The sequence below is a fragment of the Antechinus flavipes genome, chromosome 4 (genome assembly GCF_016432865.1).
Source record: "Antechinus flavipes isolate AdamAnt ecotype Samford, QLD, Australia chromosome 4, AdamAnt_v2, whole genome shotgun sequence".
Taxonomy (NCBI): domain Eukaryota; kingdom Metazoa; phylum Chordata; class Mammalia; order Dasyuromorphia; family Dasyuridae; genus Antechinus; species Antechinus flavipes.
In genome coordinates, this window is record NC_067401.1 from 323440039 (window position 1) to 323464515 (window position 24477).

Genomic DNA, 24477 nt, shown 5'->3' on the forward strand with positions numbered 1-24477 from the left:
AATGTGGGAAAATGAAGAGTCCTCCAGACAGCGAGAATTTTAATCAGCTTGCTTATTGCAGGAGAATGTAGAGAAAGGATTCACACTACATACAAGAGGAGAGACAATGATACTTCTAAAGTAGGATTGTCAATCCTTGGATTCTATTCTAGGTGTTTTAATAATTACGCATATTTGTTATACAAAATTTCATTTTCTATATTTTTAATGAGGTAGGAGTAGAAGGGAGATAAAATAGATATGTTTTAAAGATAGACTGGTAGTGCAAAAATGTAAAATATTGCTTTCATTTTCAGTTGTCACTATTATTAGTTTTACAAAATAGTGTTATAAAAGTCTTCTTACAAAATTGGAGGAATCTGTAAATGTAATGTAAAAAATAATACATCAATCAAACTTGAAAAAAAATAACTTGGTACTGGCTTAATGGAAAGATTTCATGGCATTCAAAAGATCATATTTTGATTAATAAATTGTTCACAGTCCATCACAAATAGCTCTGAACTTGGGAGAAACAATCTTCATACCATATAATAAATCCTATGGAAAAGAATAGGCACATTGAGGTCTGTTTGTGTACATATTCTATACATATGAGAAGTCACACCAGGGATAGAAGTAAATATACTTTAGTTAGATCGAGGGAGAAAGAAGGAACCAGTGTCAACTCTCATTAGAGTACACAATCTTTTGAACTGATGAAGAGGAAGAGAGAGAGATACAAAAATGATATGCAACACAACTGACTAAGAATAGGAAATCTGCGACTCTTCTCATGGAAGCAATAGGGATGAAAAAGTAAAAAAGAATTATTCCCTTCATGGCAAAATATATCAAGAGACCAAGAGTCTAGAGAGATCTGAGAAAACCGATTATGCATATATAATTTGTATAGATTTGCATCTACACACCACAATAAAGCCCTTTCCTTAGCATAAATTAGGTCAAATAATAAAATTGGCCTCTTAATTTTTCTCTGAAAAATAAACATTTATGTGCTTTATTCTTTTCAAGCTACCTATGATAAAAAAAAATAGTTCAGGCACAATTGTTTTCTGTTTTATCAAACAAGTAAGATAGATCCAGATGGAAACTTGGAATTATTCCATTATATATTTAAAACTGGATGGGGTGGGATGAACTTTATAGAGGAAGTCATTCATGCTGTTGTGCTAGGAAATGAGTTGAAATTTCCTGCCAGTCTACAATATGTGAAATGAATCCTAACATCTGCCCTAAGATTCTCCAGGTATAAGCTTTTGGTTATTTATTTATTTGTCAGTATAACATCTAAAATATGCTCTCCAAGTTTTATGCTACTGACTCTTCAAAAGTAGCATGGTTCTTAGTACTAATCTGAGATCCCATGTTTTCATATCTTTCTTGGGTTGGTTGCCCAGATCCTATTGATTTCCATGCCTGTCTTTAATCTTCTCTATAGTATGATTTCTCCACTTCTCTCTAGGAACAAGATGACTAGAGATATTGCTAGCCTCTCCTATCCACACATTTTGGCATAAAGGAAAAAGTCAGAAAATGTGTAAGGGGCAATTGTAAATAATTGGAAAAGTTGGTGAAGTGAGAAATTTGCTTTAAAAAAAAAACAAACAAAACCCAAAAAAAACCTAAATCTGAAACAGGCACTCTCATATGGATTTATGGATTTAGGCATGATATTAGCAGCTACCATATACATTTTTCATGACTATGAAATATTTGAGATTTTGCAATGATATTTTAAAAGAAGTCATTGAGTAAAGTAGTAAAGGGGACAGTTATTTATTTCCCATTTGAAATATCTTAAACATCAGAGATAGAGGATTTAATTATTTCTTATGAAATTATATAGACCACTGATGAATATTGGATACTAATTGAGTTATTGTTTATAGTCATGCCTTTAAATAAATTTATTCTTAGACAGTACCGAATTGTACAATGTCAATGAAGTTTGAAAGGTTAGAGTTCAACTAGTACAGCTCATCATTTTATAAGTGAAGTTAACTGAGGCCCAGAGGAATTGTGACTTATTCAGGATCATATCATTAGGAGCTGGTAGGAGAGCATCATTAGTATTCATGACTGCATTCTAGATGTGACATTTCCACTAGACCTTACAGCCTCTAGAGCCTGTAGATTTCTTAGCCTTCTGATGTTATTGAGAAATTTTAGTTTTAAAAGCCAAGGCAGTCTAAGTGGGTTAGTAAATGTGATAATCTGTGGGCAAGAATCCTGGTTCTATCATTTACAACACAAGGACATGAATTCTGGCTCTACTATTTACTATCTATATGATTTTGATTTTCTTAACTGATATTTCTTGATTTCCTTAAATCTCAGTTTCTTCAGGATTGCATTAGTTTATCTTTAAGATCCCTTCCAATTCTAAATATATGATCATATGAACATGGAGCAGATGACACCTAGTTTGTCTCTGTTATTACTTTCTTTGGCCATCCTCTCTCAATAAATGAGGAAAGAACTAGATAACAGGGAGAGAATCATTGTCCTTTCCAAAGATTTCACCATATTTCTTGAGCGAGGGGCTGTAACAACTAACATTTTTGTTTGTTTGTTTCATTTGTTTTTAAATCAGGTAGTCACATCAATAGGAGAGTTGGTTGAAGTGTGTTCTACTCAGATCCAGTCAGGATGGAGGCCTTTATTCAGTGCCCTGGAAACAGTGCACAGCAGTAATAAATCAGAAATGAAGGAATATCTTATAGGAGACTACTCCTTGGGTAAGACTACGTGAATGATTTTCTCTATCACATATTTTTGTAACGTTAGGATAGATCCAAATATGTTAACAAACAATAAAGACGTGACAATAGCTAGGTCAAGATAAAAGTTTAAGGAAAGGGAAGAAGTGATCAATGGAGACAACCTTCCATGTGACACATGGGAGGGTCTGCCATTATAGGCCTAAGATAACAGAATGCTTTTGGAAGGAAAAGCCACCAACTCATCTAGTGAATACAAAGCAAAGGAGAAGATGGATAAAGATGTAAAAAAATAAAGAAGAATTCATAATGGATAGCATTAATTGCCTCAATAAATCAGGAGGTAAGATCATCATCTGAAAGATATAGACACAGTCACAGAGACAGAAAATGAGACAGAGACAGACACAGAAATATAGATAGACAAAGATAGAGAGAGACAAAGGGACTGAGACAGATAGAGGAAACTGGAGAGTAAAAAGTAGAGATTTGGAACTGCCACTTGAAGAATGTGGTGGAAGGTCCATCCAAGAACAACAGAAAGACTGGTTTGCAATTGTGAGAACATAATTGAGATTATACCATGTAAATTATTAAGCTGCGCAATCAGCATGCTTGTGCAACATCCTTTTTCCATGCAAGATCAAAGAAAACTCCTCCAAGGTTGAAAATTAGCAAAGAATGAACAGCAGGAGGAAAAAGAGCAATATGTTTGGGGAACAGAGATTTCAGTTCCAGCTAGGCCTATGGAGTCTCATCTATGCAATCAGGAAAAAATGGCACGTCAGCTTTGTAGGATGGAAGAGATTATCTACACAAGGGAAATTTTGGGGGGCTCCCTGTCCATAAAGGTAGTTAGTTTAGGTTTCCTTTCCATGTTTGCTAGGTCAAAATACCATCAAAAAGTTTCTGTCCTCACTTCCCATAAGATTATGTTAAAATCCTCTCAATCCACATTGATATTCCATAACTACCATTGATAGAGCATTCCATGTATTTACTGAGTCTGATGATACATTCATTTCATTTGGGGGCTCACATGTTGTCTCATTTCTGCTATTTATTCACCTCTCTCCCCACCTGTCTCAGTCAAGCATCATCTTTGCTTATACTCCTGTTATATACTCACTGTTTAGCAGAACAATATTTGCAGGCAAGTTCATGAGTTTGGTCCCTAGAAACCACTGAACTTTTGTTGAATAGTTGTCAACTCAGGGCAGAGAGTGTCTTTCTGACAGTTCCTTTGGGGAGCTGCTTTAGAAATACTCTAAATCTGGCTAACCTCAAGGCTGACAAACTTACCTTCTGTATTTCTCTTCCATAGGAAAGGGTCAGGCCCCTGTGTTTGATGTCTTTGAAGCCTTTCTGAACACGGACAACATCCAGGTGTTTGCCAATGCAGCCACCAGTTATATTATGTGCCTTATGAAGTTTGTGAAAGGATTGGGTAAATGTGACTTTCTAATGCATTTAGTTTAGCTAAACCTTTATCTTCTCTTTTCAAGATGGTATTTGTCTGGAAGCCAGACCCTTTGTCACTAGGCATACTGTGTGCTTGGGAGGAAGCAAGCATCCTAAGACTTGAACAGATGGTAAACAGTGTATGTGATGTACCAGAACCAAAACGCTTATTATGAAAGTCACTTGGATGTTATCCAGAGCTAAATTACAGTATGGTGATGTTGGAGCTTTACACAGACTATAGGCCTGGGAAGAAACATATTGTACAACATTCAAATCTCTTTAAGTCTATCTTCTTACTTCTGACAACATACAATATTATTATATTCATTACTCATAGTAGATCACATCTATATACTATTGTTTTATAGTTTGCAAAATATTTTTTTCCCGATGACCTTGAGAGAATGAATAATGTTATAGCCATTTTACATGCAAGGAAATTAAGGCACAGTGATTTTCATGATCATACAGTTAATGAATGGAAAACCTAGGACGTGAATTCAATTTGTTTTACACAAAATTTAGTGTCTATATTTTTAGTGTCTATTTTTATTTGTAATTTTTATTCATAATAAAACTAATTTCTAAGACCAGAATATCAGTTGTCCAAATTCAATTCAGGTCCCCCAAGGATATAATTTTGAATGGATCCTTTTAAATTTTGTTATTTGTAAAATGTGCTTCTAATAGAAAGGAAACCTTGAATCACAAAGAAACTCTCTGACCCATCATATATAGAACCTTTGAAGTTACTACTTAGTTTATTTATATACTATAGTATATAATATAACCTAACTTACCTCAGGAGGTTCATCTCATCTAAGAAGTTTAGAAATTGCCTTATTAGAAAATAATCACAGCTCTACCAAAAATTTAGAAGACAGATGGTATAGAGGTTGGGAACAATTTTGTAGAGACACAGTATATGGCACTGAATGTTTTTGTTGAGAGCTCAAAGTACTTGATATTTTACAGTTTTTGAAACAAAAAAAAAAGCCACAAATTGGCCAACTGACATTATTATTTATATCCTGTGAAGAGGCAGACATGGAATTAAACCCTGAAATGTAAAAATATTGGTCTAGTGCTTAAGAGCTACCACTAGTCAAGGTCAAGTGCCTTCCTTGGAGTGGTTTCTTAGCAATTTCTGTCATCTGTATTGTCAAAATTCTATTGGATTGTTTATTTTTCATAGGTTATAATCTAGCCCAAAGGTAAACTCTTATAGTGGTCCTAGGAAAGATGGAAGCTTGTAAGAGATAATTTACAAAGAGAAAATAGAATCAAAGTGACCACATAAATGTATTAAACTCACAAAAGAGAGATTTCAGAAAGACACAATCTAAGAGTAGAAAGGCATCTTAGAACCATTCTGGTCTAAGCTGTAACCATCCAAACATCCTTTTTCCAACATTCCCAACAAACGGTCATCTCATATCTCCTTGAAGACCTCCACTAAGGGAAATACACCACTTCATTCCATTTTTGGATCTAGTTTTAATGATAATGTTTTCCTTGTATCAAGTTAAATTCTGTCTCTCTGAAACCTTCCTGTGCATTGTTATTGGATTCACCTTTTGGAGCCAAGAAGAATAAGTAGAACCCCTCTTCAACATGGTAATCCTTTAGATTTTTGAATTACAGCTATTGACATCCCACCTACCTCCTCTCTTTTTTGCAGTAAATATCCCTAGTTTCTCCCATTAATCTTTGATGATATATTCTCTAGTCGCTTTACTATCCTAATCAACTTCTCCCATTCTATTTTGTTTATATCTTTCCTAAAGAGTGGTGCCCAGAACTGAACAGAGAACATCAGATGTAGTCTTTTTTATGTATAATTTTAATCATCTATTTCACATCTTGCCAGTTTCATGTGTTATATAATACATACCATTCTTTAATGGTCTTCCTTAGAATTATATGCAACTCAGTCTCCCTAGAGTATAATGGAAAATAGCCTAAGGTTTTAATTTACAATACTTCACATTTAAATAAATCTGTTTCACTTTGTTTGAAGACATCCCTCCAGTGATACAGATCACAATCTATCCATTCATATACATCCAGAGCTGTTTTACCGAAAGCTCACAAGGAGTCCACCCCATTTACAATATTATTATACAATTAATATACAATGATTAATTATTTAATTTAAAAGAGAGTATCTGTATTAAATGCAGTGGAACAACAAAGGATTTATGTATGGCTATTATCCACTCAAATTTAACCTTTAAGAATAGGTTTTTGTTTCCCCCTTGTGATAAGAGGTATTAATTTAAAGAATGTGCATTTTTTTTCCAAGAAGAAAACATTCCTCTGCTTATTTGCTTCTGAATTTTAACCAACACTTAGTAATTATGTCTGTTTATCCACAGGGGAGGGTGCTAGTTATCTATAAATGTAGATAATTAGAAACAATTGTAATACTGCACAGTGATTTTATTAAAATGCACAAGCAGAGCAATTACAAAGGAAGGGAAGTGATTACAATTTACAGATACAATCAATGCTATTTACCTATAGGAAACCTGAAAGCCCCAGTAGGAATAGGCAATACATATGAACAAATAACAGATGGAAATAATTTAAATCAATTAAGTGTTCCTCATCCTTAGCCCCTCAGATGGGTAGTGTCTCCCCAGTCTCCCTTATCATTGCTACTTAGTGACGAGCACTGGCAATAAAATAAATATTTTCCCAGCTATAGAGAGGAATCATGACCTCCTTTGAAGAGATAAAGTTTATTCTTAGTAAAGACCTTGACAATTTTTGTTACAATCATCTCTCAGTAAACTGGCTCCAAAACAGTGATATGGTACACCGACTCCCCCCTTCTTCCTCCCCACTTTTGTATTTATCTTCCTGTTCTTTAGGAGAAGTAGAATGTAAAGAGATCGGGGATTGTGTACCAGGGTCAACATCAACATCAACAGACTTGTGCCTTCCCGCTCTCGATTACCTCAGGAAGTGTTCTCAGGTATGGTGAAAATGATTATCTGCGTCTCTGGAGGCTCCTCAGATTTCTGGGTCTGAAATGATCAGACAGAAATTGGCATAATGTGTATAAATATAAAGAATTGGCCTGAAGTCAGGAGGACCAGAGTTCAAATTCAACCTCAGACACTTAACACTTATTAGCTGTGTGACCCTGGACAAGTCACTTAATCCAATTGCCTCACCAAATAATAATAACATTGTGATTAGATAGCGTCCTTTGCTTAATGCAAATACTTTCTGATGTCTTAGAGAAAAGAGGGAATGGGTATTGTAACTTCTTTTCTCTACCTTTCCCAAGGGGGAAAAAAAACACATTAGATATGGTTGATGTGGGAAAGATTCCTTTCTTTGTGACTCCCAACCCCCCCATTAATGTAATTACTCTTTAACTCACAAATCCTGGTCCCTTTGTAATCCAATAGAAGATCTGAGGGCCTGTCCCAGCCCCACCCGGATCTGAGCCAACTTTGGGGCTATACCCAAAAGCCTCTTGAGCTACATCTCCCATTATAAAAGTAACACGCTGGGACCCCCTCTTTGCAGAGGTCCCAAACATGCTAGCCATGTGAGGACTTTCTGTCCACTGGACCCTCTGTCTGGTGCCCTCTTTATCTCTACCTTCACCTATCTCCTTACTTCCAAACCCAATAATAAATCTCATTTATCAATCTAATTCTTGGGCCAATAAATGCTTTTATTGGGGACTCGAGCCACCACTAGACCTTATTTATCGCCATATCCTTTCAAAGGTATTGCAGGGGAGTTCTGTTTGATTCCCTGTACCCCAAACCTGCCACTAGGCCTCAACTAAACCCTAATTTCACTTAGGTACCCCAAATCTAGACCTCAACATGGTCATTGATTGTTTCATAGGTGCTTAGAGACTCTACTACACCAACTCAAGGATTCTTAACTTTCTGAGACATGGATCTCTGATGAAGCTTATAAATTCCTTTTTAGAATGTTTTTAAATTATTGAAGGAAATGCTAAATTCTAAGAAATAGTTAATGACTAGAAAGGTATAATTTTCCCTCCATTGTAGTCCACAAACTCCTTAAAATCTATCCCACAAACTTCTTATGAATCTGTAGACCCTTGCAGTGGAGGGAGGGAAACTCCATCTTTTGAGCCAAATTTAAGTAAATATATCTGGTCTTTGAATAGTCATGAAAAAGGAGGAAATGCTTTGTTTACTTACAGTTGTAAAAATGCAACAGGATCCTAAGTTTTAAGAAGCAGTGACTTTACCACTGTTACAGTCATCTGTATATTATGGAATATATATATATTATGGAAAGTAGAGGACCTATGTGTCTCCCCCCCTGCCCCCAAGTATGTATGTATGTCTCAGTCTTTCTGTGTGCTCTCATTTCTTTTTCTATGTATTTTTGGTCAGTCTTTTCTCTATCTCTTCTATGGTTCTTCTTTACTCTGTCATAACATGGAAATAATTTGAGCACTTTTGGTATTTAAATATTTGTTACTCTTAATTTTCAAAAAAAGTGAAATAATGTCACGTTTCCTGTTTTTCTTTTAAAAGAGAGGAGGAGAGAACTGACTAAATTAATGAGGTCTTTAAAAAAAAAAACATATTCTCCTAATTTTTTTTAAATTGTGAGGTTTTGGCCCTTTACTTTAAAAAATATCCATGTTACAGACAGTGACATTTTCAAAGAAAGAAAGACAGTTAAGGAGAAATTAGGTGACAGTTGTGAGGATGAATGGATGCTACAAAAGGTATACTGCCTTTGAATGTGATCAATTTTAAATAGGCTACATTTATAACTTCATAAATTTCTGGACTCTAAAAGCAAGGTCATAGTAATAAAACTCTGAGTCATATAGCAATAGGATTAAGCCATGGTTCATGGACCACATGTAGTTCTTTACAGATAAAAATGTTCTTTGTAGAAAGTTATGATGAAGCTAGCTATATCCTTCTACTCCTGCCTACCCTCACTTTATAGTCAAAAGAAAAGTACTAAAAAGTATTTTAAAAGACTAGTTAAAAATATATTGATAGGAGCAGCTAGTTAATGTAGTGGATAGAGCACCAGCCCTGAAGTCAGGAGGACCTGAGTTCAAATCTGGCCTTAGACACTTAACATTTCCTAGCTATGTGACCCTGGGCAAGTCACTTAATCCTAATTTTCTCAACAACAACAACAACAACAAAAAAAAAAAAAGCCTGGTATATGAAAATAGGTTGCAGCATATTTCTAATAATGAATTATGTATAAAAAGTAGTGCAAAAGAATCTTTGTATATTTATAAGCATATGTGTATATATAATATGTGAGCTATAGTTATAGATGCAGATAAAGATGACATAGGACCTAGGATCAAACGATTCAACTTTTCTGTCTCTCTGTTTCATACAAGTCTTTCACAAGATGGTGCCTTCCTACTTTTCCAGTTTCTTACACTTCAGTGCCTGTTACAGTCTAGGTACACTGGCCTTCTTGCCACACAACACTCTATCTTCTAGTCTTATGTGTTTCCTTAGCTGAACTACATGCCTGGAATGATTTATCTTTTCATATATACCTCTCCTGTCCTACTTAGGCTCAGCCCAAATTTCAGCCTTCTTGTCCAGACGGCTCCAATGAGGGGGGGAACAGCAATATAAAAATCATTATAGAGATTGTTAGGATTGTTAGGAAACAATAAGAAAGTCTCTACCCTGTGTATGACTAAGAGTCCCCAAGTTTCTGATATTGATAAGCACTGGATTCTTTAATAACCAAACCAATCACTAGAATCTCAGAAAAACTAGACTAGAAGTGTAGTCCTTCTGATCTAGTAAAAGTTGGAGCTGAAGTAGAAAAAAAGCAGATTTTTCTTAAAATTGTGTGTGGTTTTTATATCCAGTGACAATCTTTTTGGATCTAAATTTGTTATTCTATCATTTCCCATAATTTTCTAATAAAATGTCTGTATATCAAAATGCAGGGTATTTTTCTCTTAAATCTGGAATCCCATTTTGAGAAGCATTTTGAACAGCAGATACAAATTGGTATGAGTTCTATGCTCTCTCTGTCTTGGGACAACCCAACTAACAAAGGCTATGTCAAAAGAAAGAAAGTTCTGGAAAGCACTACCAAGTTGGAAAGACGTCAGAGACAGGTCTAATGATGGAGAGTATGTCTAACAAAGAAAGACTAGCTAAATTCAGAGAAGCTTATCACCCTTTAATGTTACTGAGAATACTCACTTTGACAAAAATTATAAACACTTGAGGAAAGCCCTATCCTAGAGATTAATTTTCATGTTTTGAATAGGAAAATATTCCAAGTTCTAGCTAGCTAGTCAACCAGCTTTTACAACTTAATCCATGGATAAATCAGGGATTTTTCTTATTTCCTCATTGGCATATGTTATTATTAAATAGCTTCTGGGTATTTGATTCCTATAAATCTATTTTTTCCTTACTTTGTGGGTTTTTTGATCCATTAGTTGCTTGCCAAAATCTACAAGATGCCCTTGAAACCAATTTTTCTTGGTGGGAGACTTGCCAGTTTGCCTCGGAGAGTTCAAGAGAACTCAGCTAGTAGTGAGGATGGGATCGAATCGATACTTTCTGATTTTGATGATGATACTGGTAAGTGAATTGAAAAAATATAACCAATTAAATTATTTGTTTTGTGTATATTCCCAGCAACTTGAACAATGATTTAAGCAACCTATAAGGATGGTCTTTTAAGATACAGATCTCCTTTATTCTGTGAGATTGATAAATTCAATGGAAACCTCAGTAGTTCTCAAAGTCCAATAGATCAAAAGATTTCTAAGCATAGAACATAATTTGGTTCTGTTTCAGTTTCATCATCTCCAAAGCAAAAGGAGGGATTAGTAGGGGGACAGCTTTGATATCCTCCAAATTCCCTACCATTTGTGATTCTAATTATCTGCATCTCACTTTAGGTGCAGTACATTTGCAAAAGCCCCATCTTAAGGCAGATTGCCATGTCATCTATAGTTTGTAACTCTAAATTTACTGTAATGATTTTTCACTTGAACTCAACAATTTGGAATGAATTTGTATTGCTAGATCTTAAACAAAACTGGCTGCTAACCAAGACTTTGAAACTTCTTAGGAAATATAATCAATTCAGAATTCCTTCTGGCAAGTCCATATGGACAGAAAGTTGAAGAAATGAGACTGTAAGCAGACAGAAAGAAAATTCACAGAGTCTACAAACTCTAAAATTGGATTATTTTTCTCTTTTTCAAATTAAATCCCACGTTATCCACTATGAATTAGAATCCAGTTCTGTAGTCTGTTTTCTTAGGTGCATAATTCTCAGGTTTTTAAAACTAATTATTGGTAGATTTACCTCCTTCTGTCTGAGATGAACTAATTTTATTTCAGAAATGAAGACTGAGTCACATCCTTTTGGTAGTCTAGTTTCTGAACACTGAATATATGTTGGTTTTCTCATCATCTGATACTATATTTCTCGTATGATAGAGTCTAGCTACTATTTCATGTGGGAGTTGGGAGTAGTGTTCTTGGTAAAGTTTTTATAGGTAGCAAAACCTCATTGATTCAGACCAACTGGGAGAAGACCTTCTGACTTAATGAGAGCTTGGATTAGTAAATGTTATGGCCCAGAACTCTGAACTTGAAAGGATTCTTACAAGGTACTAAGTTAGTGGAATTGATAGAGACAATAGCTATCTAATTTAGCATGGTTCAGTATGATTGATTTAATCCTACAAGAAGTTGTTATGAGCCAGAACTTGAAACAAGGTACTTAATGGAATTGAAGAGACAATGGTTAAATCTAGTTTAGCATTGATTAAATCCTACAACAAATAATGGTTTCCTAGTGATATAATGATTGATTTATACTCAGTGTAGAGTATATAAGGAAGAAGCTTTCAAGGCCAAAAAAACAACAACAACAACAACAACAACAACAACAACAACAACAAAAGCACATAGAAAGCTCTCAGAGGTTGAAACAGATTCATTCCATTGTCCACCTTTGTGGTAGCTGTAGGCTGAAGCACAAATTGGATTCAGAGAGAAGCTAGCAGAGGCAGAGAACACAAAGGACTGGCGACAGGAGCTCAAGCTCTTTGAACTAAGGAGAGAGATAGGCCTCTGAGAAAGCTAACCAGGCCCTAGAAAAGGAGACAAGACTTGGAAAGACATAATAAAGGATTTGGACTTTAACACCTGGCTGTACTTGTAGTGATTACTGAACTGAAACAAAGGCTGCCTCCAGAGACCCCAAGAAAACCATTCAATAGAGAACATTACATTTTAGAGAGAACATTACAAGTAAAAGCTTTAGAAATATAATGGTGATCATATAACATAAGAACTCACTATTGAAAGGGACGTCAAAGGTCACCTAATATAACTCATACCTGAACATTAATCTCCTTTTATAACATAGTTTATGAGCATTCACAGGTTCACAGATTTAAAGTTGGAAGGGACCTTAGAAGTCATCCAGTGAAATTCCATATTTTATGAGTGACAGACTTCTCCAAGATCCATACATATGACAACTGACTGGTAAAGCCAGTATTGAACCAAGATATTCTGCTCCAAATCCCATGCAATTTTTAAATTATGATGCCTCTCTAATTTAACATTTGTTTATAGAGTCAGAGTAATAGAACATGGAAACACCTTAGGACTATGCCGTGGATCCTCTTTTTTCTCTACATTCCATCTCTTAATGATATTATTACCTCCCATAGGTTCAATGATCAACTCTAAGTAGATGACTCTCAGTTGTATCTATCCAGACCTAGTCTCTCTTCTAAACAAGGACTTTTTAAAATGAATATTCTGTAGGTATCTCAAACCATATGTATCCAAAATTGAATTCATTCCAGATTCTACCAATATTGTAATAATTACTAGATTTTTCCTTATATCAAGTAAAAATCTATTCCATTATACTTCTTTTGCTCCTAGATCTTCACAGGCAAATAAATATAATCTCTTCCACATGACAACTTTTAAATTTTTTTAATAAAACAAGTATTTCCAAAACATAGCATAATAAAAAGATGATTGTAGACAAAACTGAAACTCTATTATGTACATCTTGCTATTCCTTTTAAATATATAGTAAAGTTATCATGTAACTGTTTTTCTTTCCCTCTCCCTGCCTTTAATATAAGAACACATGTCTTCTTTTTTTCTAGACTAAACATCTCAGTTCATTCAATGAATACTCAATTGGCATGATTTCACACCCCTTTCCTACTCTGGTCAACATCCTGTAGTATTATATAATTCATCAGCAGCTTTTCTAAAATATAATGCCCAGAAATAACACAATAATCTTCAAACTATGATGTAGTAAGGTAGAAGTACAATTAGCACTCTGTTTCTAAATACTAGACCATTAAATTAATGAAGTGTAAGATTTCATTAGCATTTTTGTTTACTCTATCATTATTTTTTCATATGGTAGTGTGAAAATAATTCAGGTCCTTTTTTTTAGAATTTTTTTTTGATACCTTTTATATCAAAATCATTTCTAGTTTCTTTCTTCTCTACACATGTAAATCACTGAAGCATTCTTTATATATTAGGCAAAACCAACTAATAGTGACCCAGTCTGAAGTATCTGAAATGTTCCTCCTTCTCCAATGAGAAAGTAAGTGTGTTCCATTATGTCTTCTCTGGGACAAAACTGGTCATTTTAATTACTTTAATTTCTACTTCCTTTTAATTTTTTTTTTTTTTTATCTAGAGGATGTTCTAAAAAGTCTTGGTGATATTTTAAGCTATTAAAGATTAAAGCTATCAAAGATTATACATTGAACTGTTCACATCCTTTACTCTTTTGGGGTCTACATATTCTACTATATCTATATTTAAAATACTCGATTATAAAGGATTTATATTTAATAAATATTCAACATAAATGATTGTTGATCTGAATGGAATTTTATTTGTTCCTGCTGTGTTTAATGGTTAGTATATTTCTGGATTTCCAGGTCTTATAGAAGTCTGGATTATCCTTTTAGAACAGCTGACAGCTGCTGTATCCAATTGTCCTCGCCAGCACCAACCTCCTACCCTGGATTTACTCTTTGAACTCTTGAGAGATGTTACCAAAGTACCTGGTAAATATCTATGTCTATGTCTTTATATGTGTATTCTATATTATTGACTCTCAGCAAGATATACCCATTCATGTTGATCTTGCAGAACTGCCTATAATGTTCCTAAACTGAGATTCAGTCAGAACTATAGCTATGAATTTTGACATCAATGGAAAGTGGCACAATTTTTAAGTCTGGGACAAGTGACAAGAAATATCCACTGAGTTACAGGAAAGGGAGAAAATGAGAAACTGGGATACCCACAAAAAAAACCACTGCTGGGAAATCTGATCTATAGGAAGTGGGGACAACTTTTGAATACAAAAGGAATTCCCCCTTCACTTCCAATTGTTGATGAGTCATTTTTCAGTCCAGATCTAGAACTCTACCTACTGTACTATCTAGCTACATTTGTTGTGAGGTTCAAATAAGATATGTGTTTTTGATGTTCAGTCATTTCAATCATGTCTGACTCTTTGTGACTCCACTTGGAGTTTTCTGGGCAAAGATACTGAAACTGTTTGTCATTTCCTTCTCTAATTCATTTTATAGATGAGAAAACTGAGGCAAACAGGGTTTAGCAACATGCCTGGAGTCACACTGTTAGTAAGTGGCTGAGGCTGGATTTGAACTCAGGATAATATTTTCCTGACTCCTGGCCCAGTTCTCTGTCCACTGAACCACCTAGCTGGCCTGCCAACTGTTAGCTTTCTATTTTAATTAATTATTCTTACAGATCTTGAAAGACAGCATGCTATGTTTGATATAGTGCTAGCCTGGGAGTTTTTAAAAGACTTGAATACAGGTTCTTCCTCTTACACATAGTGGCTATGTCCTAAATTGAATAGCTTCCAGAATTCAAGATAGTACATGATTAGTGTAGTCTCACTTTCCCACAACAATACAAGTTACTCATAACATTTTTAAGTAACAGGAGCAAAAATCACTTAAGTAAACTTCTCAGAAGTTCTATTGTCATCACAAGCTCAAGAATATCCCATAATATAAAGTTGTGAGGCAAGTCTTAAGTAAAAAAATCACATCGAATTTATATTGAGAAGGCAAATGCTGATCTAATACTTTACATAGTAAAGAACAGAGACTTTCTATCCAATGACACATTCTACTGAATTATGTAGTGATCTGCATTTCTTTTGGCTTATTTTCGTTAATTAAGTGGGGTTTTTTTGCACCTGAGATCATTTTAATATTAAAAACTTATTGTGTAAACCAAATAAATGGTGTCAAGTATATATAGGAATTCAATTCACTTCAACAATTTTTTTTTTAATCACATTTTTTGGTTTTTATATTACTCATTTTAAAGTCTATCCCTCTATTCCCAAGAGCCATCTCTTATAATAAAGAAGGGGGACAAAACCATTCAATGAACCTAAATAATTCATAAAGTCCTAATATTTATAATGTTCCATAGTCCCCATTTTTGTAAAGAAATGAAAAAGGTACATTCTCATCTCTTTCTTTGGGTCAAGTTTGCGCATTATAATTTCACAGAGTTCAAGTTTTATTGCTTGTTGTTGCTATTCTTTCCATTTACTTTTTTTGTAGTTACAATGTATATTGCTTTGGGGATTATTCTTGTTTAGTTTGTATCAGTTCCTCTAAATCATCTTATGTTTCTTTGTTATATAATATTTTTCATAAAACAAAAAATAATTTATTAAATCCACAACTTATTTAAACTCCAATTGATAGTACTCTGCTTTTCAGCAAGTATTTATTAAATACCTCCTTTCTATTAGGTATTGTGCTAGGCACTTGGCATAAAAAGTAAAAAATAAAAACAACAACCAAAAAAAAAACTTTTTGCCTTCCAGGAATTAAAATTCTACTGGAAGATATAATATGTAGAATGTAAATATAAAAAGTGAGGCTTAATAAATACTTGTTACATGATCAAGTTAATCAGAAAAGATAATTTGCAGCCATTCATACAAGTCCTTTCAAAATTCTTGGCAATGAACACAAAATTAAAATTCTATTTTTCCTTTATTCACCTCAGGAAAAATAGAATTTTCTACAAAACTTGATTTTCACATTTATAACAGAGGAGGCATCTTCAAATGAAGACAAAGACCCCCCTTTTCTTAGAGTTTACACTAGAAATTTGAACACTCATATTTCTTTTTCAGGACCAGGGTTTGGAATATATGCAGTTGTACATCTCCTCCTTCCTGTGATGTCCTTGTGGCTCCGCCGTAGCCATAAAGATCATGCTTACTGGGATGTTGCCTCAGCTAATTTCAAGCATGCCATTGGTTTGTCCTGTGAACTGGTGGTGGAACATATCCAGAGCTTTATACACTCAGGTAGTAAGTTTCCATTTGTGTCTTTGTTCTGAATGTTAATACAAATGTTATTATCGTTGCTACATTGCTACATAAAAGCACTCTTAAACCATCACACAGATGGGTTTTGTATAAAGGTAACATATTAGGCATTCTAAACAAATATATGAGAATAAAGTAATTTATGTAAGGTACATCTCTGGAAATTTTAAGTGAAATTGTATAATTCTAGAAAAATGAAAAAAAAATCATTGAATTTCATGCCCAGATCAGAATGATGTAGGGGAGCTAGCCAAAATATAACATGGCCTAGAAGGTAGAGCACTGGAATTCCTTCCTGGAAGAAGTGGATTAAACCTCAGATACTTACTACCTATGTAATAATTTCCCTAAACCTCAGTCTCCTGAGTGGAATGAGGAAGTTGACTTTCAGCAAGCAAGTGCATGTGTGCCAGGACTTGGTTTTGAAGAAATATCTAGCTTGACAAAGGCTTATAAAGTAGCATATTTTTATGTATCAGCCACATAGAGGTGGTCATCTTGTCCATAGGAGCAGATGATTATGCCCAGTGGCCTAATTCCTAATGAGAGAATAAAAGCCCAAGAATTGAAGGCCTTAATGACTCCTATGAAAATTGGTTTGATATGGATGACAATAAGGTGGTTTTAGGAAACTTTATGGAGTACAGATTATGAGAATTGAAAGGATGGAATTCTGCCTATTCTGTCTATTAAGTGAACCTAACAAGTGTACTAAGAGTAAATTAGCAGACTTTAAGTTATTTATATATAAGAAATGATAAAAATGCATAATCTGCATCCTTTTTTCTTAGAATTAAATTATTTCTTTAAAAACTAGGGCTATGCATTAAATATATTATTCAAATTAAAATTAAATATTATTTATTGTAATGTATTAAATACCTATCTAGTTCATTGAAATTAAAAATTATATATTGAGTATGTAGTGTGAACTATGCACTGTGAGAAAAACTAACTGGAGAACTAAATTACCTTTTAGTTTTTTCTTCCCTTATTAGAATGTAAGTAAAAGAGTAGTACCAAAACCATTGGGTTTTGTATCTCTATTTTTTAGCCTAGGGAATGGCACATAAGTTCTTTAAAAATTATCTTTGTCTGCCTTTATACATAAGATACAGTACTTGTTCTTATGTTTTATTTACTTATTTGTATTTTTATTTAGTATTATTTATATTATTTTTTATATAATGTATTATTGTTCTTATAGTCTACTAGGGGGAAATTTTAGCAGTGTATCAGAACTTGGCATTTTCCAGTATTGGATGGCTATGTTCTTACTTTGAAAGATACAATTTTACATATATCTACAAGGGACAAATAAAGCAAAGGCTAAAAATGCCAAGTGATGATTTTCCAAGTTAGCTTTTATAGGTTGTAACTTCTTTTGTTTGCTGTATTATCTTTCTTCTTTTCTTAGATGCACATCCTTATAGTGATAAGCTATTTCAGGGCCAGCGAATAAAACTCTGGTATTTTTGTTCCATAGATATTAGGTACGAAAATATGATCAACACAATGCTAAAAGATCTTTTCGAGTTATTGGTAGCATGTGTGGCTAAGCCGACAGAAACTATCTCCAGAGTTGGCTGCTCTTGTATTCGGTAAGAAAACTTTCCCACTCAAATTAGATGTTCCATGTGAAAAACAAAAGGAGGAAAAATTATTGAAGAAATATGAAATAACAGTTTTACTGTTATGATTGAAAAAGAAATGATTACAAATTAATACTTTTCCCATCTCTAATGATTAGTTAACTGGTAAATATCAAATGCCTCTTCAATTTAATAAGAATTTTGTAAATGTCTGTGATATGTCAGGCAATATATTAGGAGCTGAGCATACAGAGAAAAAATGAAAATTTTCTTTGCCCACAATGGGTTTTCATCCTACCTGGCAAGTCTCCATGATAATTATGTGAGGGATACAAAGAAAAGTTCCCCACCATCTAATTGCTAAGATTCAAATACCTGAAAGATAACTAGGAAAAAAGATTATAAATAATAAGTACCAAATGAGAGATGTCAACAGTAAATGTGATAGAAATTCATACATTCCTTTAGGTTGAGCCAGGATGAGCTTCACTGGGAGAGGAGGTGAGATTGAAGAATAGGTAAGATGATAATAGTTTGAAAAGAGGAAGATAAGTATTATAGGCAAGAGAAATGGTATGTAAGTGAAGGGGGTAGGGCAAGAGAGAATGAGGCATATCTAATAGTCTAGTTTGGCTAGATAGAATTTGCATTGGGATGAGAGGTAAGTAGAGATCCTACATCATAAGCCTAAGTAACTCAGATATGATTCTATAGGAACCCTATGGGAAAAAGTGAGCCATTGCTGATTTTTGAGCATAAGACTTATATGCTTCAAAGTGAACTATAGGGAGATTAATTTGACAATGACGGCAGTTGAGAGAAGAAGAGGCTAGAAGTAAAGATTAGTAAGGAGGTTATTAGGGTGGGCTAGATATAAGGTGATAAGAATATGAGATAGGGTATTGTGGGAAAATAAGGAAAGGAAATGACAAGTCAAAGATTTTAAGGGCAAAAATAATGGGACTTCCATGACATTAAGAGAGAGGAAAAAGTCAAAGATGATTCTGAGGCTTCAAGTCTAAATGAATAGTTGCCATCAAAACAGAAATTGTGAATTTTGGAAGAGGGAGGACGATGTTTCACATTTTTAGATAGGAATAGTGGGAAAGTCCAGATGATGAAGAACAAAATATTGGAGTACATTAGTTGAAAGAACTAGATTTGATCCTTCATCTCCCAGTGACTTAATAGTATAATTATAGTAAAACTACTTCATGTCTCTAGGCCTCACCTCTAAGCCATTTTATCTGTAAAATTAATAGAGTGGACTAATTTACATTTCAAGTGCCCTTCCAATTCTAAAATAATAATATGATTTGTTGTTTATATCCAAAGGTCAATTTCTAACAGAAAATTGAAAATATACCACTGGAACTTGAAAAAGAGCAAGATTCAAAAAAAAAAAAAAAAAGAAGAAAATATAGAAATCAAACTTGAAGCCATGTTATTCAGGAAAGATAATATAGAGAGAGAATACCAATGCCTAAACCAGAATAGTATAGAATCATGGAAACTAAGGGAGGAGAGTCTTCAAAGAAGGAATTGATTGGTTAAAAGTCTCAGGTTGATAGAAGATTAAGAAAAGAGAAAGGAGGAAGAGAAAAACAATGTATCAGGCACTTTACTAAGTGCTTTACAAATATTATTTCAATTGATAATAAGAAAATTAATGAGAAAAGAAGATAAGAGAAATTGGATCAATAGGAATTACAATAGCTGTAAACCCCTTGTTCAATAAGTTTGACACTGAAAAGAAACTGAAAAATAAGTTTGTAGTCCAAGAGGACATTAAAGTCAAGTGATGACTTTTTTCAGGACTTGCATTCTTGAAGGAAGGAAGGAAAAAAAAATGAATTCCCAGAGAAGAAAATAGTTCCATGGTTTGTCATATCAAGCCTCTTAAAGTTATCTTTTTACCTTGAAAAAGGAAAAAGTTTTTGAATGTATTGAGATGTTGATTAGAGCCTCTCAAAGAAACAACATTTTTGACCTTGTTTCCATTTGCAGGTATGTCCTTGTAACTGCAGGGCCGGTTTTCACTGAAGAAATGTGGAGGCTTGCATGTTGTGCATTACAGGATGCATTCTCTGCCACACTAAAACCAGTGAAGGTAAAATCATTATGGGAAAGATAGTCATGAAAGCATCAATTTAGAGCTAAAAGGGGTCTGAGAAGTCATATCTCCAAGTATTTTATTTTATAGATAAGGAATCTAAATTCTAGCAAGGTCAAATGCCTTGTCTAAGATAAATGACAAAGCCAGAATTTGAACTTGGATTCCCTGACTCCAAACCCATCATGTTTTCCTCTGTACCACCATTTCTTTTTCTACTGGTGATGACCTTGAGATCAGTAATGTTTTTGAGATTAGGTCAATGAATAATGAAATCTCATACCTATAAAGAAGATCTTCGACCCTCTGTCTGAAGCATGATGTCTTACTTTCACCAAATTTTCCTTTTTATGTTAGCTAAAGTTAATTCAAAGGCAACTAGGTGGCACAGAGGTCTGGGAATCAGGAGGACTTTTCTTTATGAGTTTAAATCCAATCTCATTTACTAGATGTGTGACCCTTGATAAGTCACTTAACCCTAGTTGCCTCAGTTTTCTCATCTGTAGAATGAACTGGAGAAGAAAATGGCAAATCAGTTCCCTATCTTTGCCACAAAAAAAAAAAAAAAATCCAAAATGAAGTCACAAAGAATTAGATCTTACTGAAAAATGACTGAACAAAATTACTTGGTTTGCCAGATGAGATTACACTGCTTAGAATCAGCAGATAGCTCCAGTGACATTCTATGTTATTTCTCTGTAGGATCTATTGGGCTGTTTCCACAGTGGCAATGAAAGTTTCAGTAGTGATGGCTGCCAGGTAAGAGTGGCAGCCCCTTCTTCTTCCCCTAGTGCTGAGGCAGAATACTGGCGGATCCGAGCCATGGCACAACAAGTAAGTACTGTGGACTTTTTCCACAGAAGGTAGGGGTAATCTGTGAACCCAAACACACTGAAGGTGGTCAATATTGAGAGAAATCAGGGCAGTCCTTCTCCAAATAGCATATCTGTAATAGTTTAATGTCCAGAAAAAAAGTTGAGAAAACTTTTGGCAATAATCATCAGGCCATCTCTTTGTTTCCCTCTGTTAGTAAGATCCTAGCCAGAATCCTCTTGCCTCAGTTACTGGCTCTCAACAGACCACTATTTGGCTTTATTTCAAAATCAGATACAACAGATAAGATCTCTTCTTTATATCTTTATAGCATAGATCTGTTAACTTTATGAAAGAATTTGAAGCTCCTTTACCATAGGAATCTCTTTTATCAAAAATACAGTTTATACTCAAATACTCAAGTTGATCTGTGATTGATGAGTAGGTAAGTGTCTGTAGGGGTAGATAGAGGCAGAAAGAACATTTATTAAATTTATGAAATATTAAATTAAATTATTTATTAAATGCTGATTCTGTGCTAGGCTGCCTGGTAAACTTAGGAAGTAAAAATAAAAGCAATCCAGTTTCTCAAAGAGTTTATGTTCTAATGAAATAAGATAAAAGATAGCATATAAGGTGGAAGTGGAAAAGCAGAGACAGTAGGGGAAGGATACAACATGGCTTAGGGATGACTGAGAAGTGAGAAAAAGTAGTAGAAAATATTCAACCACTACAGTCTCCTAAATATAAGACAGTTTATATTTTACCAGATAAATTAGGTGATAGACATTGCTAGGCCTCTAGCTGAAGTGTTTGTATCTTTGTAGAACCTACCAAAGGGAGACTGAAAGAGGAAGGCAGAAATAAAAGGGGGTGGGAGAGAGACAGAGACAGAGAGGAAGGGATAGAGAGAGGGGGAGAGAGGGAGAGAAAGAGAGAGGAAAGAGAGAGAAAGGAAAAGGAGAGGAGAGGAGAGGACAGGAGAGAGGGGGAAGGAAATGTCATAAAATTATATCTCCTCCTATAGTAATTTCTCCCATTGTTGAGTGCAATGCCTTTCATTCAATAAATGTTACTGAGAGGGAAGGATTCTTCCTAAAACATTTTTCACTTTTCTGTTGAGTGAATTAGAAGCAGCTGAACCCTTTTCAAGGGCCCATTAGGTTGTTTTAATGCATGAAGATAGAGAATAGATAGAAATCAACAGTAGAAGAGACATTTATTAAAGCAGATATTCTTTTAGCAACTCTTAGTTGTTTTAAACCAGCATCAATATTATTGATGTGTATTGAACTCTGCTAAGGGATGGAAGAATGGAATTGTTTGAGCTTGTGTTCTTTGCAGGTATTCATGTTAGATACTCAGTGCTCACCAAAGACTCCAAATAACTTTGATCATGCTCAGTCCTGTCAGCTGATCATCGAACTGCCTCCTGATGAAAAGCCAAATGGACATACCAAGAAAAGGTGAATATAAGACAAAATGAAAAAACAAATTTATTCCAATCTCATATTCATGCTGTAACTTAAACAGGAAATCTTTGTTGAATGCCATTTTGGTCATAAAGAATGAAAATTGTTTTGTGGTGCAGTTTGGCAAAGATATGGGTTGGGTTTGTTTTTTTCCTACACTAAAACACTTATTCTTTTAACTGAAAGCTTTATTTTTCATATTTCTACTTTCCTGTTTTTATTTTTTATTCATTTGTGACCTGGTAAATCTGTCAGTGGTTTTCTATTGTAGCTAGTAGGGAACAAACTTATTTTAAATGACTCTAAGTTCATAAAGTCTTACTCTCTGCATGGCTATCACATAAGTTCTAAGAAGCTAATGAAAACTATCAGCTGTGTCTCTTACATATGAAGAAAATAATGTTAACCCTGAGCACTTGAACTGCCCTGTAGGGATTTTGGATTGATTGTCTTGGTCCCACTACATTCTCTCAAGTATTCTCCTTGATAACCAATAGCAAATTTTTGTCAGATAGTTGGTCAGGTTTAAAGCTTCCATGGCTATGAACAAAATCAGATAACTGGATGGAATCCACAACCTTCACTTATAAGAAACATGCTATATCACATAAGCAATTAAAAAATCAAACTCCAAACATTTAAATTTCGGCAATGAGCCAATAATTGAACTAGTTTACTTTCTAATGGGGAGACAACAAGCATGGATATAATTATATAAAGAATAAATATAAGGTGGCGCAGTGGATAGAGCACAGCCCTGAAGTCAGGAGGACCTTCTGAGACCTTCAAATCTAGTCTGACACTTAACATTTCCTAGCTATATGATCTTGGGCAAATCACATAACCCCAATTGCCTCCGGAAAAAAAGAAGAAGAAGAAAAAGTAAAGAGAATAGCAGCTATTATTTACATAGCATTCTAAGGTTTATAGAACTGTTTTTAAAATATTATCTCATTTTAGCCTCATGACAACTGTGGGAAGTAGGTGAAATGATTTTCCCTGAATTAGGAAATTAAGGCAAAGAGAGAGAGGTTAAGTGATGTGTCCAAGTTACTTATCTTGTAAAGATCAGAGGCTAAAGTGAATTCAGGTCTTCCTGAACCAACCAACCAACCAACCACTTTGCAATCTAACTCCCCACACAAACTAATTAAGTACTTGTAGTTTGATGTGGAGGTCACTTGAAGCTGAAGGGATCAAGAAGATAGCACTTAAGCAATGTCTTGAAGAAAGGGATCGACTCTATAAGGTAAGGATGGAATGCATCCCAAGCATGAACACTATCTTTGGGCTCTAAAAATATTAAATTATTTCTATGTTTGAAGGTGAATACAAAGATTTTTTGCACATTTTTCTATCTCTTTTACTCTTTTTTATTGGATAATCTTTTTTCCCATAACACACATGTTTTGCCTCAATTGAATCACAAAGAACTGTCAGTGCCTGCAGATTACCCACCCAAATAGAGAATCAATGTGAGTAATCATGCCTGGCATCTTCTCCTTCTGCTATCTGAGTTTGCTAAGGCTTCCAGAGGGAGATGTAAGCAGGACTTGAAAAAATATGCAATGGCTCATGGGATACTTTAAAAGATTTAGACCAAAGAACATAAGGACTTATGAGAGGACAGATATTTAGCCCACTGCATGTTAAAAAAAATAACTTCTGGGTCAACTAGTTGATGTAGTAGATAGAGCACCAGCCCTGAAGTTAGGAAGACCTGAGTTCAAATGTGACCTCAGATACTTAACACTTCCTTACTGTGTGACCCTGGGCAAATCACTTAATCCCAATTGCCTCAAGTTAAAAAAAAAAAAAAATTACTTCCCTGATATTCAGCACTATGGAAAAAAGAGTACACCACTTCA

At 34.4% G+C, this 24477-nt stretch overlaps 1 protein-coding gene across 1 annotated transcript in view; it reads left to right on the forward strand.

The window, feature by feature from the left end:
- The window catches only part of ARFGEF3 (ARFGEF family member 3), a 95346-nt gene that overhangs the window by 53917 nt on the left and 16952 nt on the right, over positions 1–24477 (forward strand). Inside the window, exons 15-24 of the mRNA XM_051996739.1 lie at positions 2597–2741; positions 4048–4170; positions 7064–7167; positions 10645–10789; positions 14161–14289; positions 16422–16598; positions 18106–18220; positions 20219–20321; positions 21027–21158; positions 22482–22603. Coding sequence (XP_051852699.1) covers positions 2597–2741; positions 4048–4170; positions 7064–7167; positions 10645–10789; positions 14161–14289; positions 16422–16598; positions 18106–18220; positions 20219–20321; positions 21027–21158; positions 22482–22603 — 1295 coding nt within the window. The remainder of the gene's footprint in view (positions 1–2596; positions 2742–4047; positions 4171–7063; positions 7168–10644; positions 10790–14160; positions 14290–16421; positions 16599–18105; positions 18221–20218; positions 20322–21026; positions 21159–22481; positions 22604–24477) is intronic.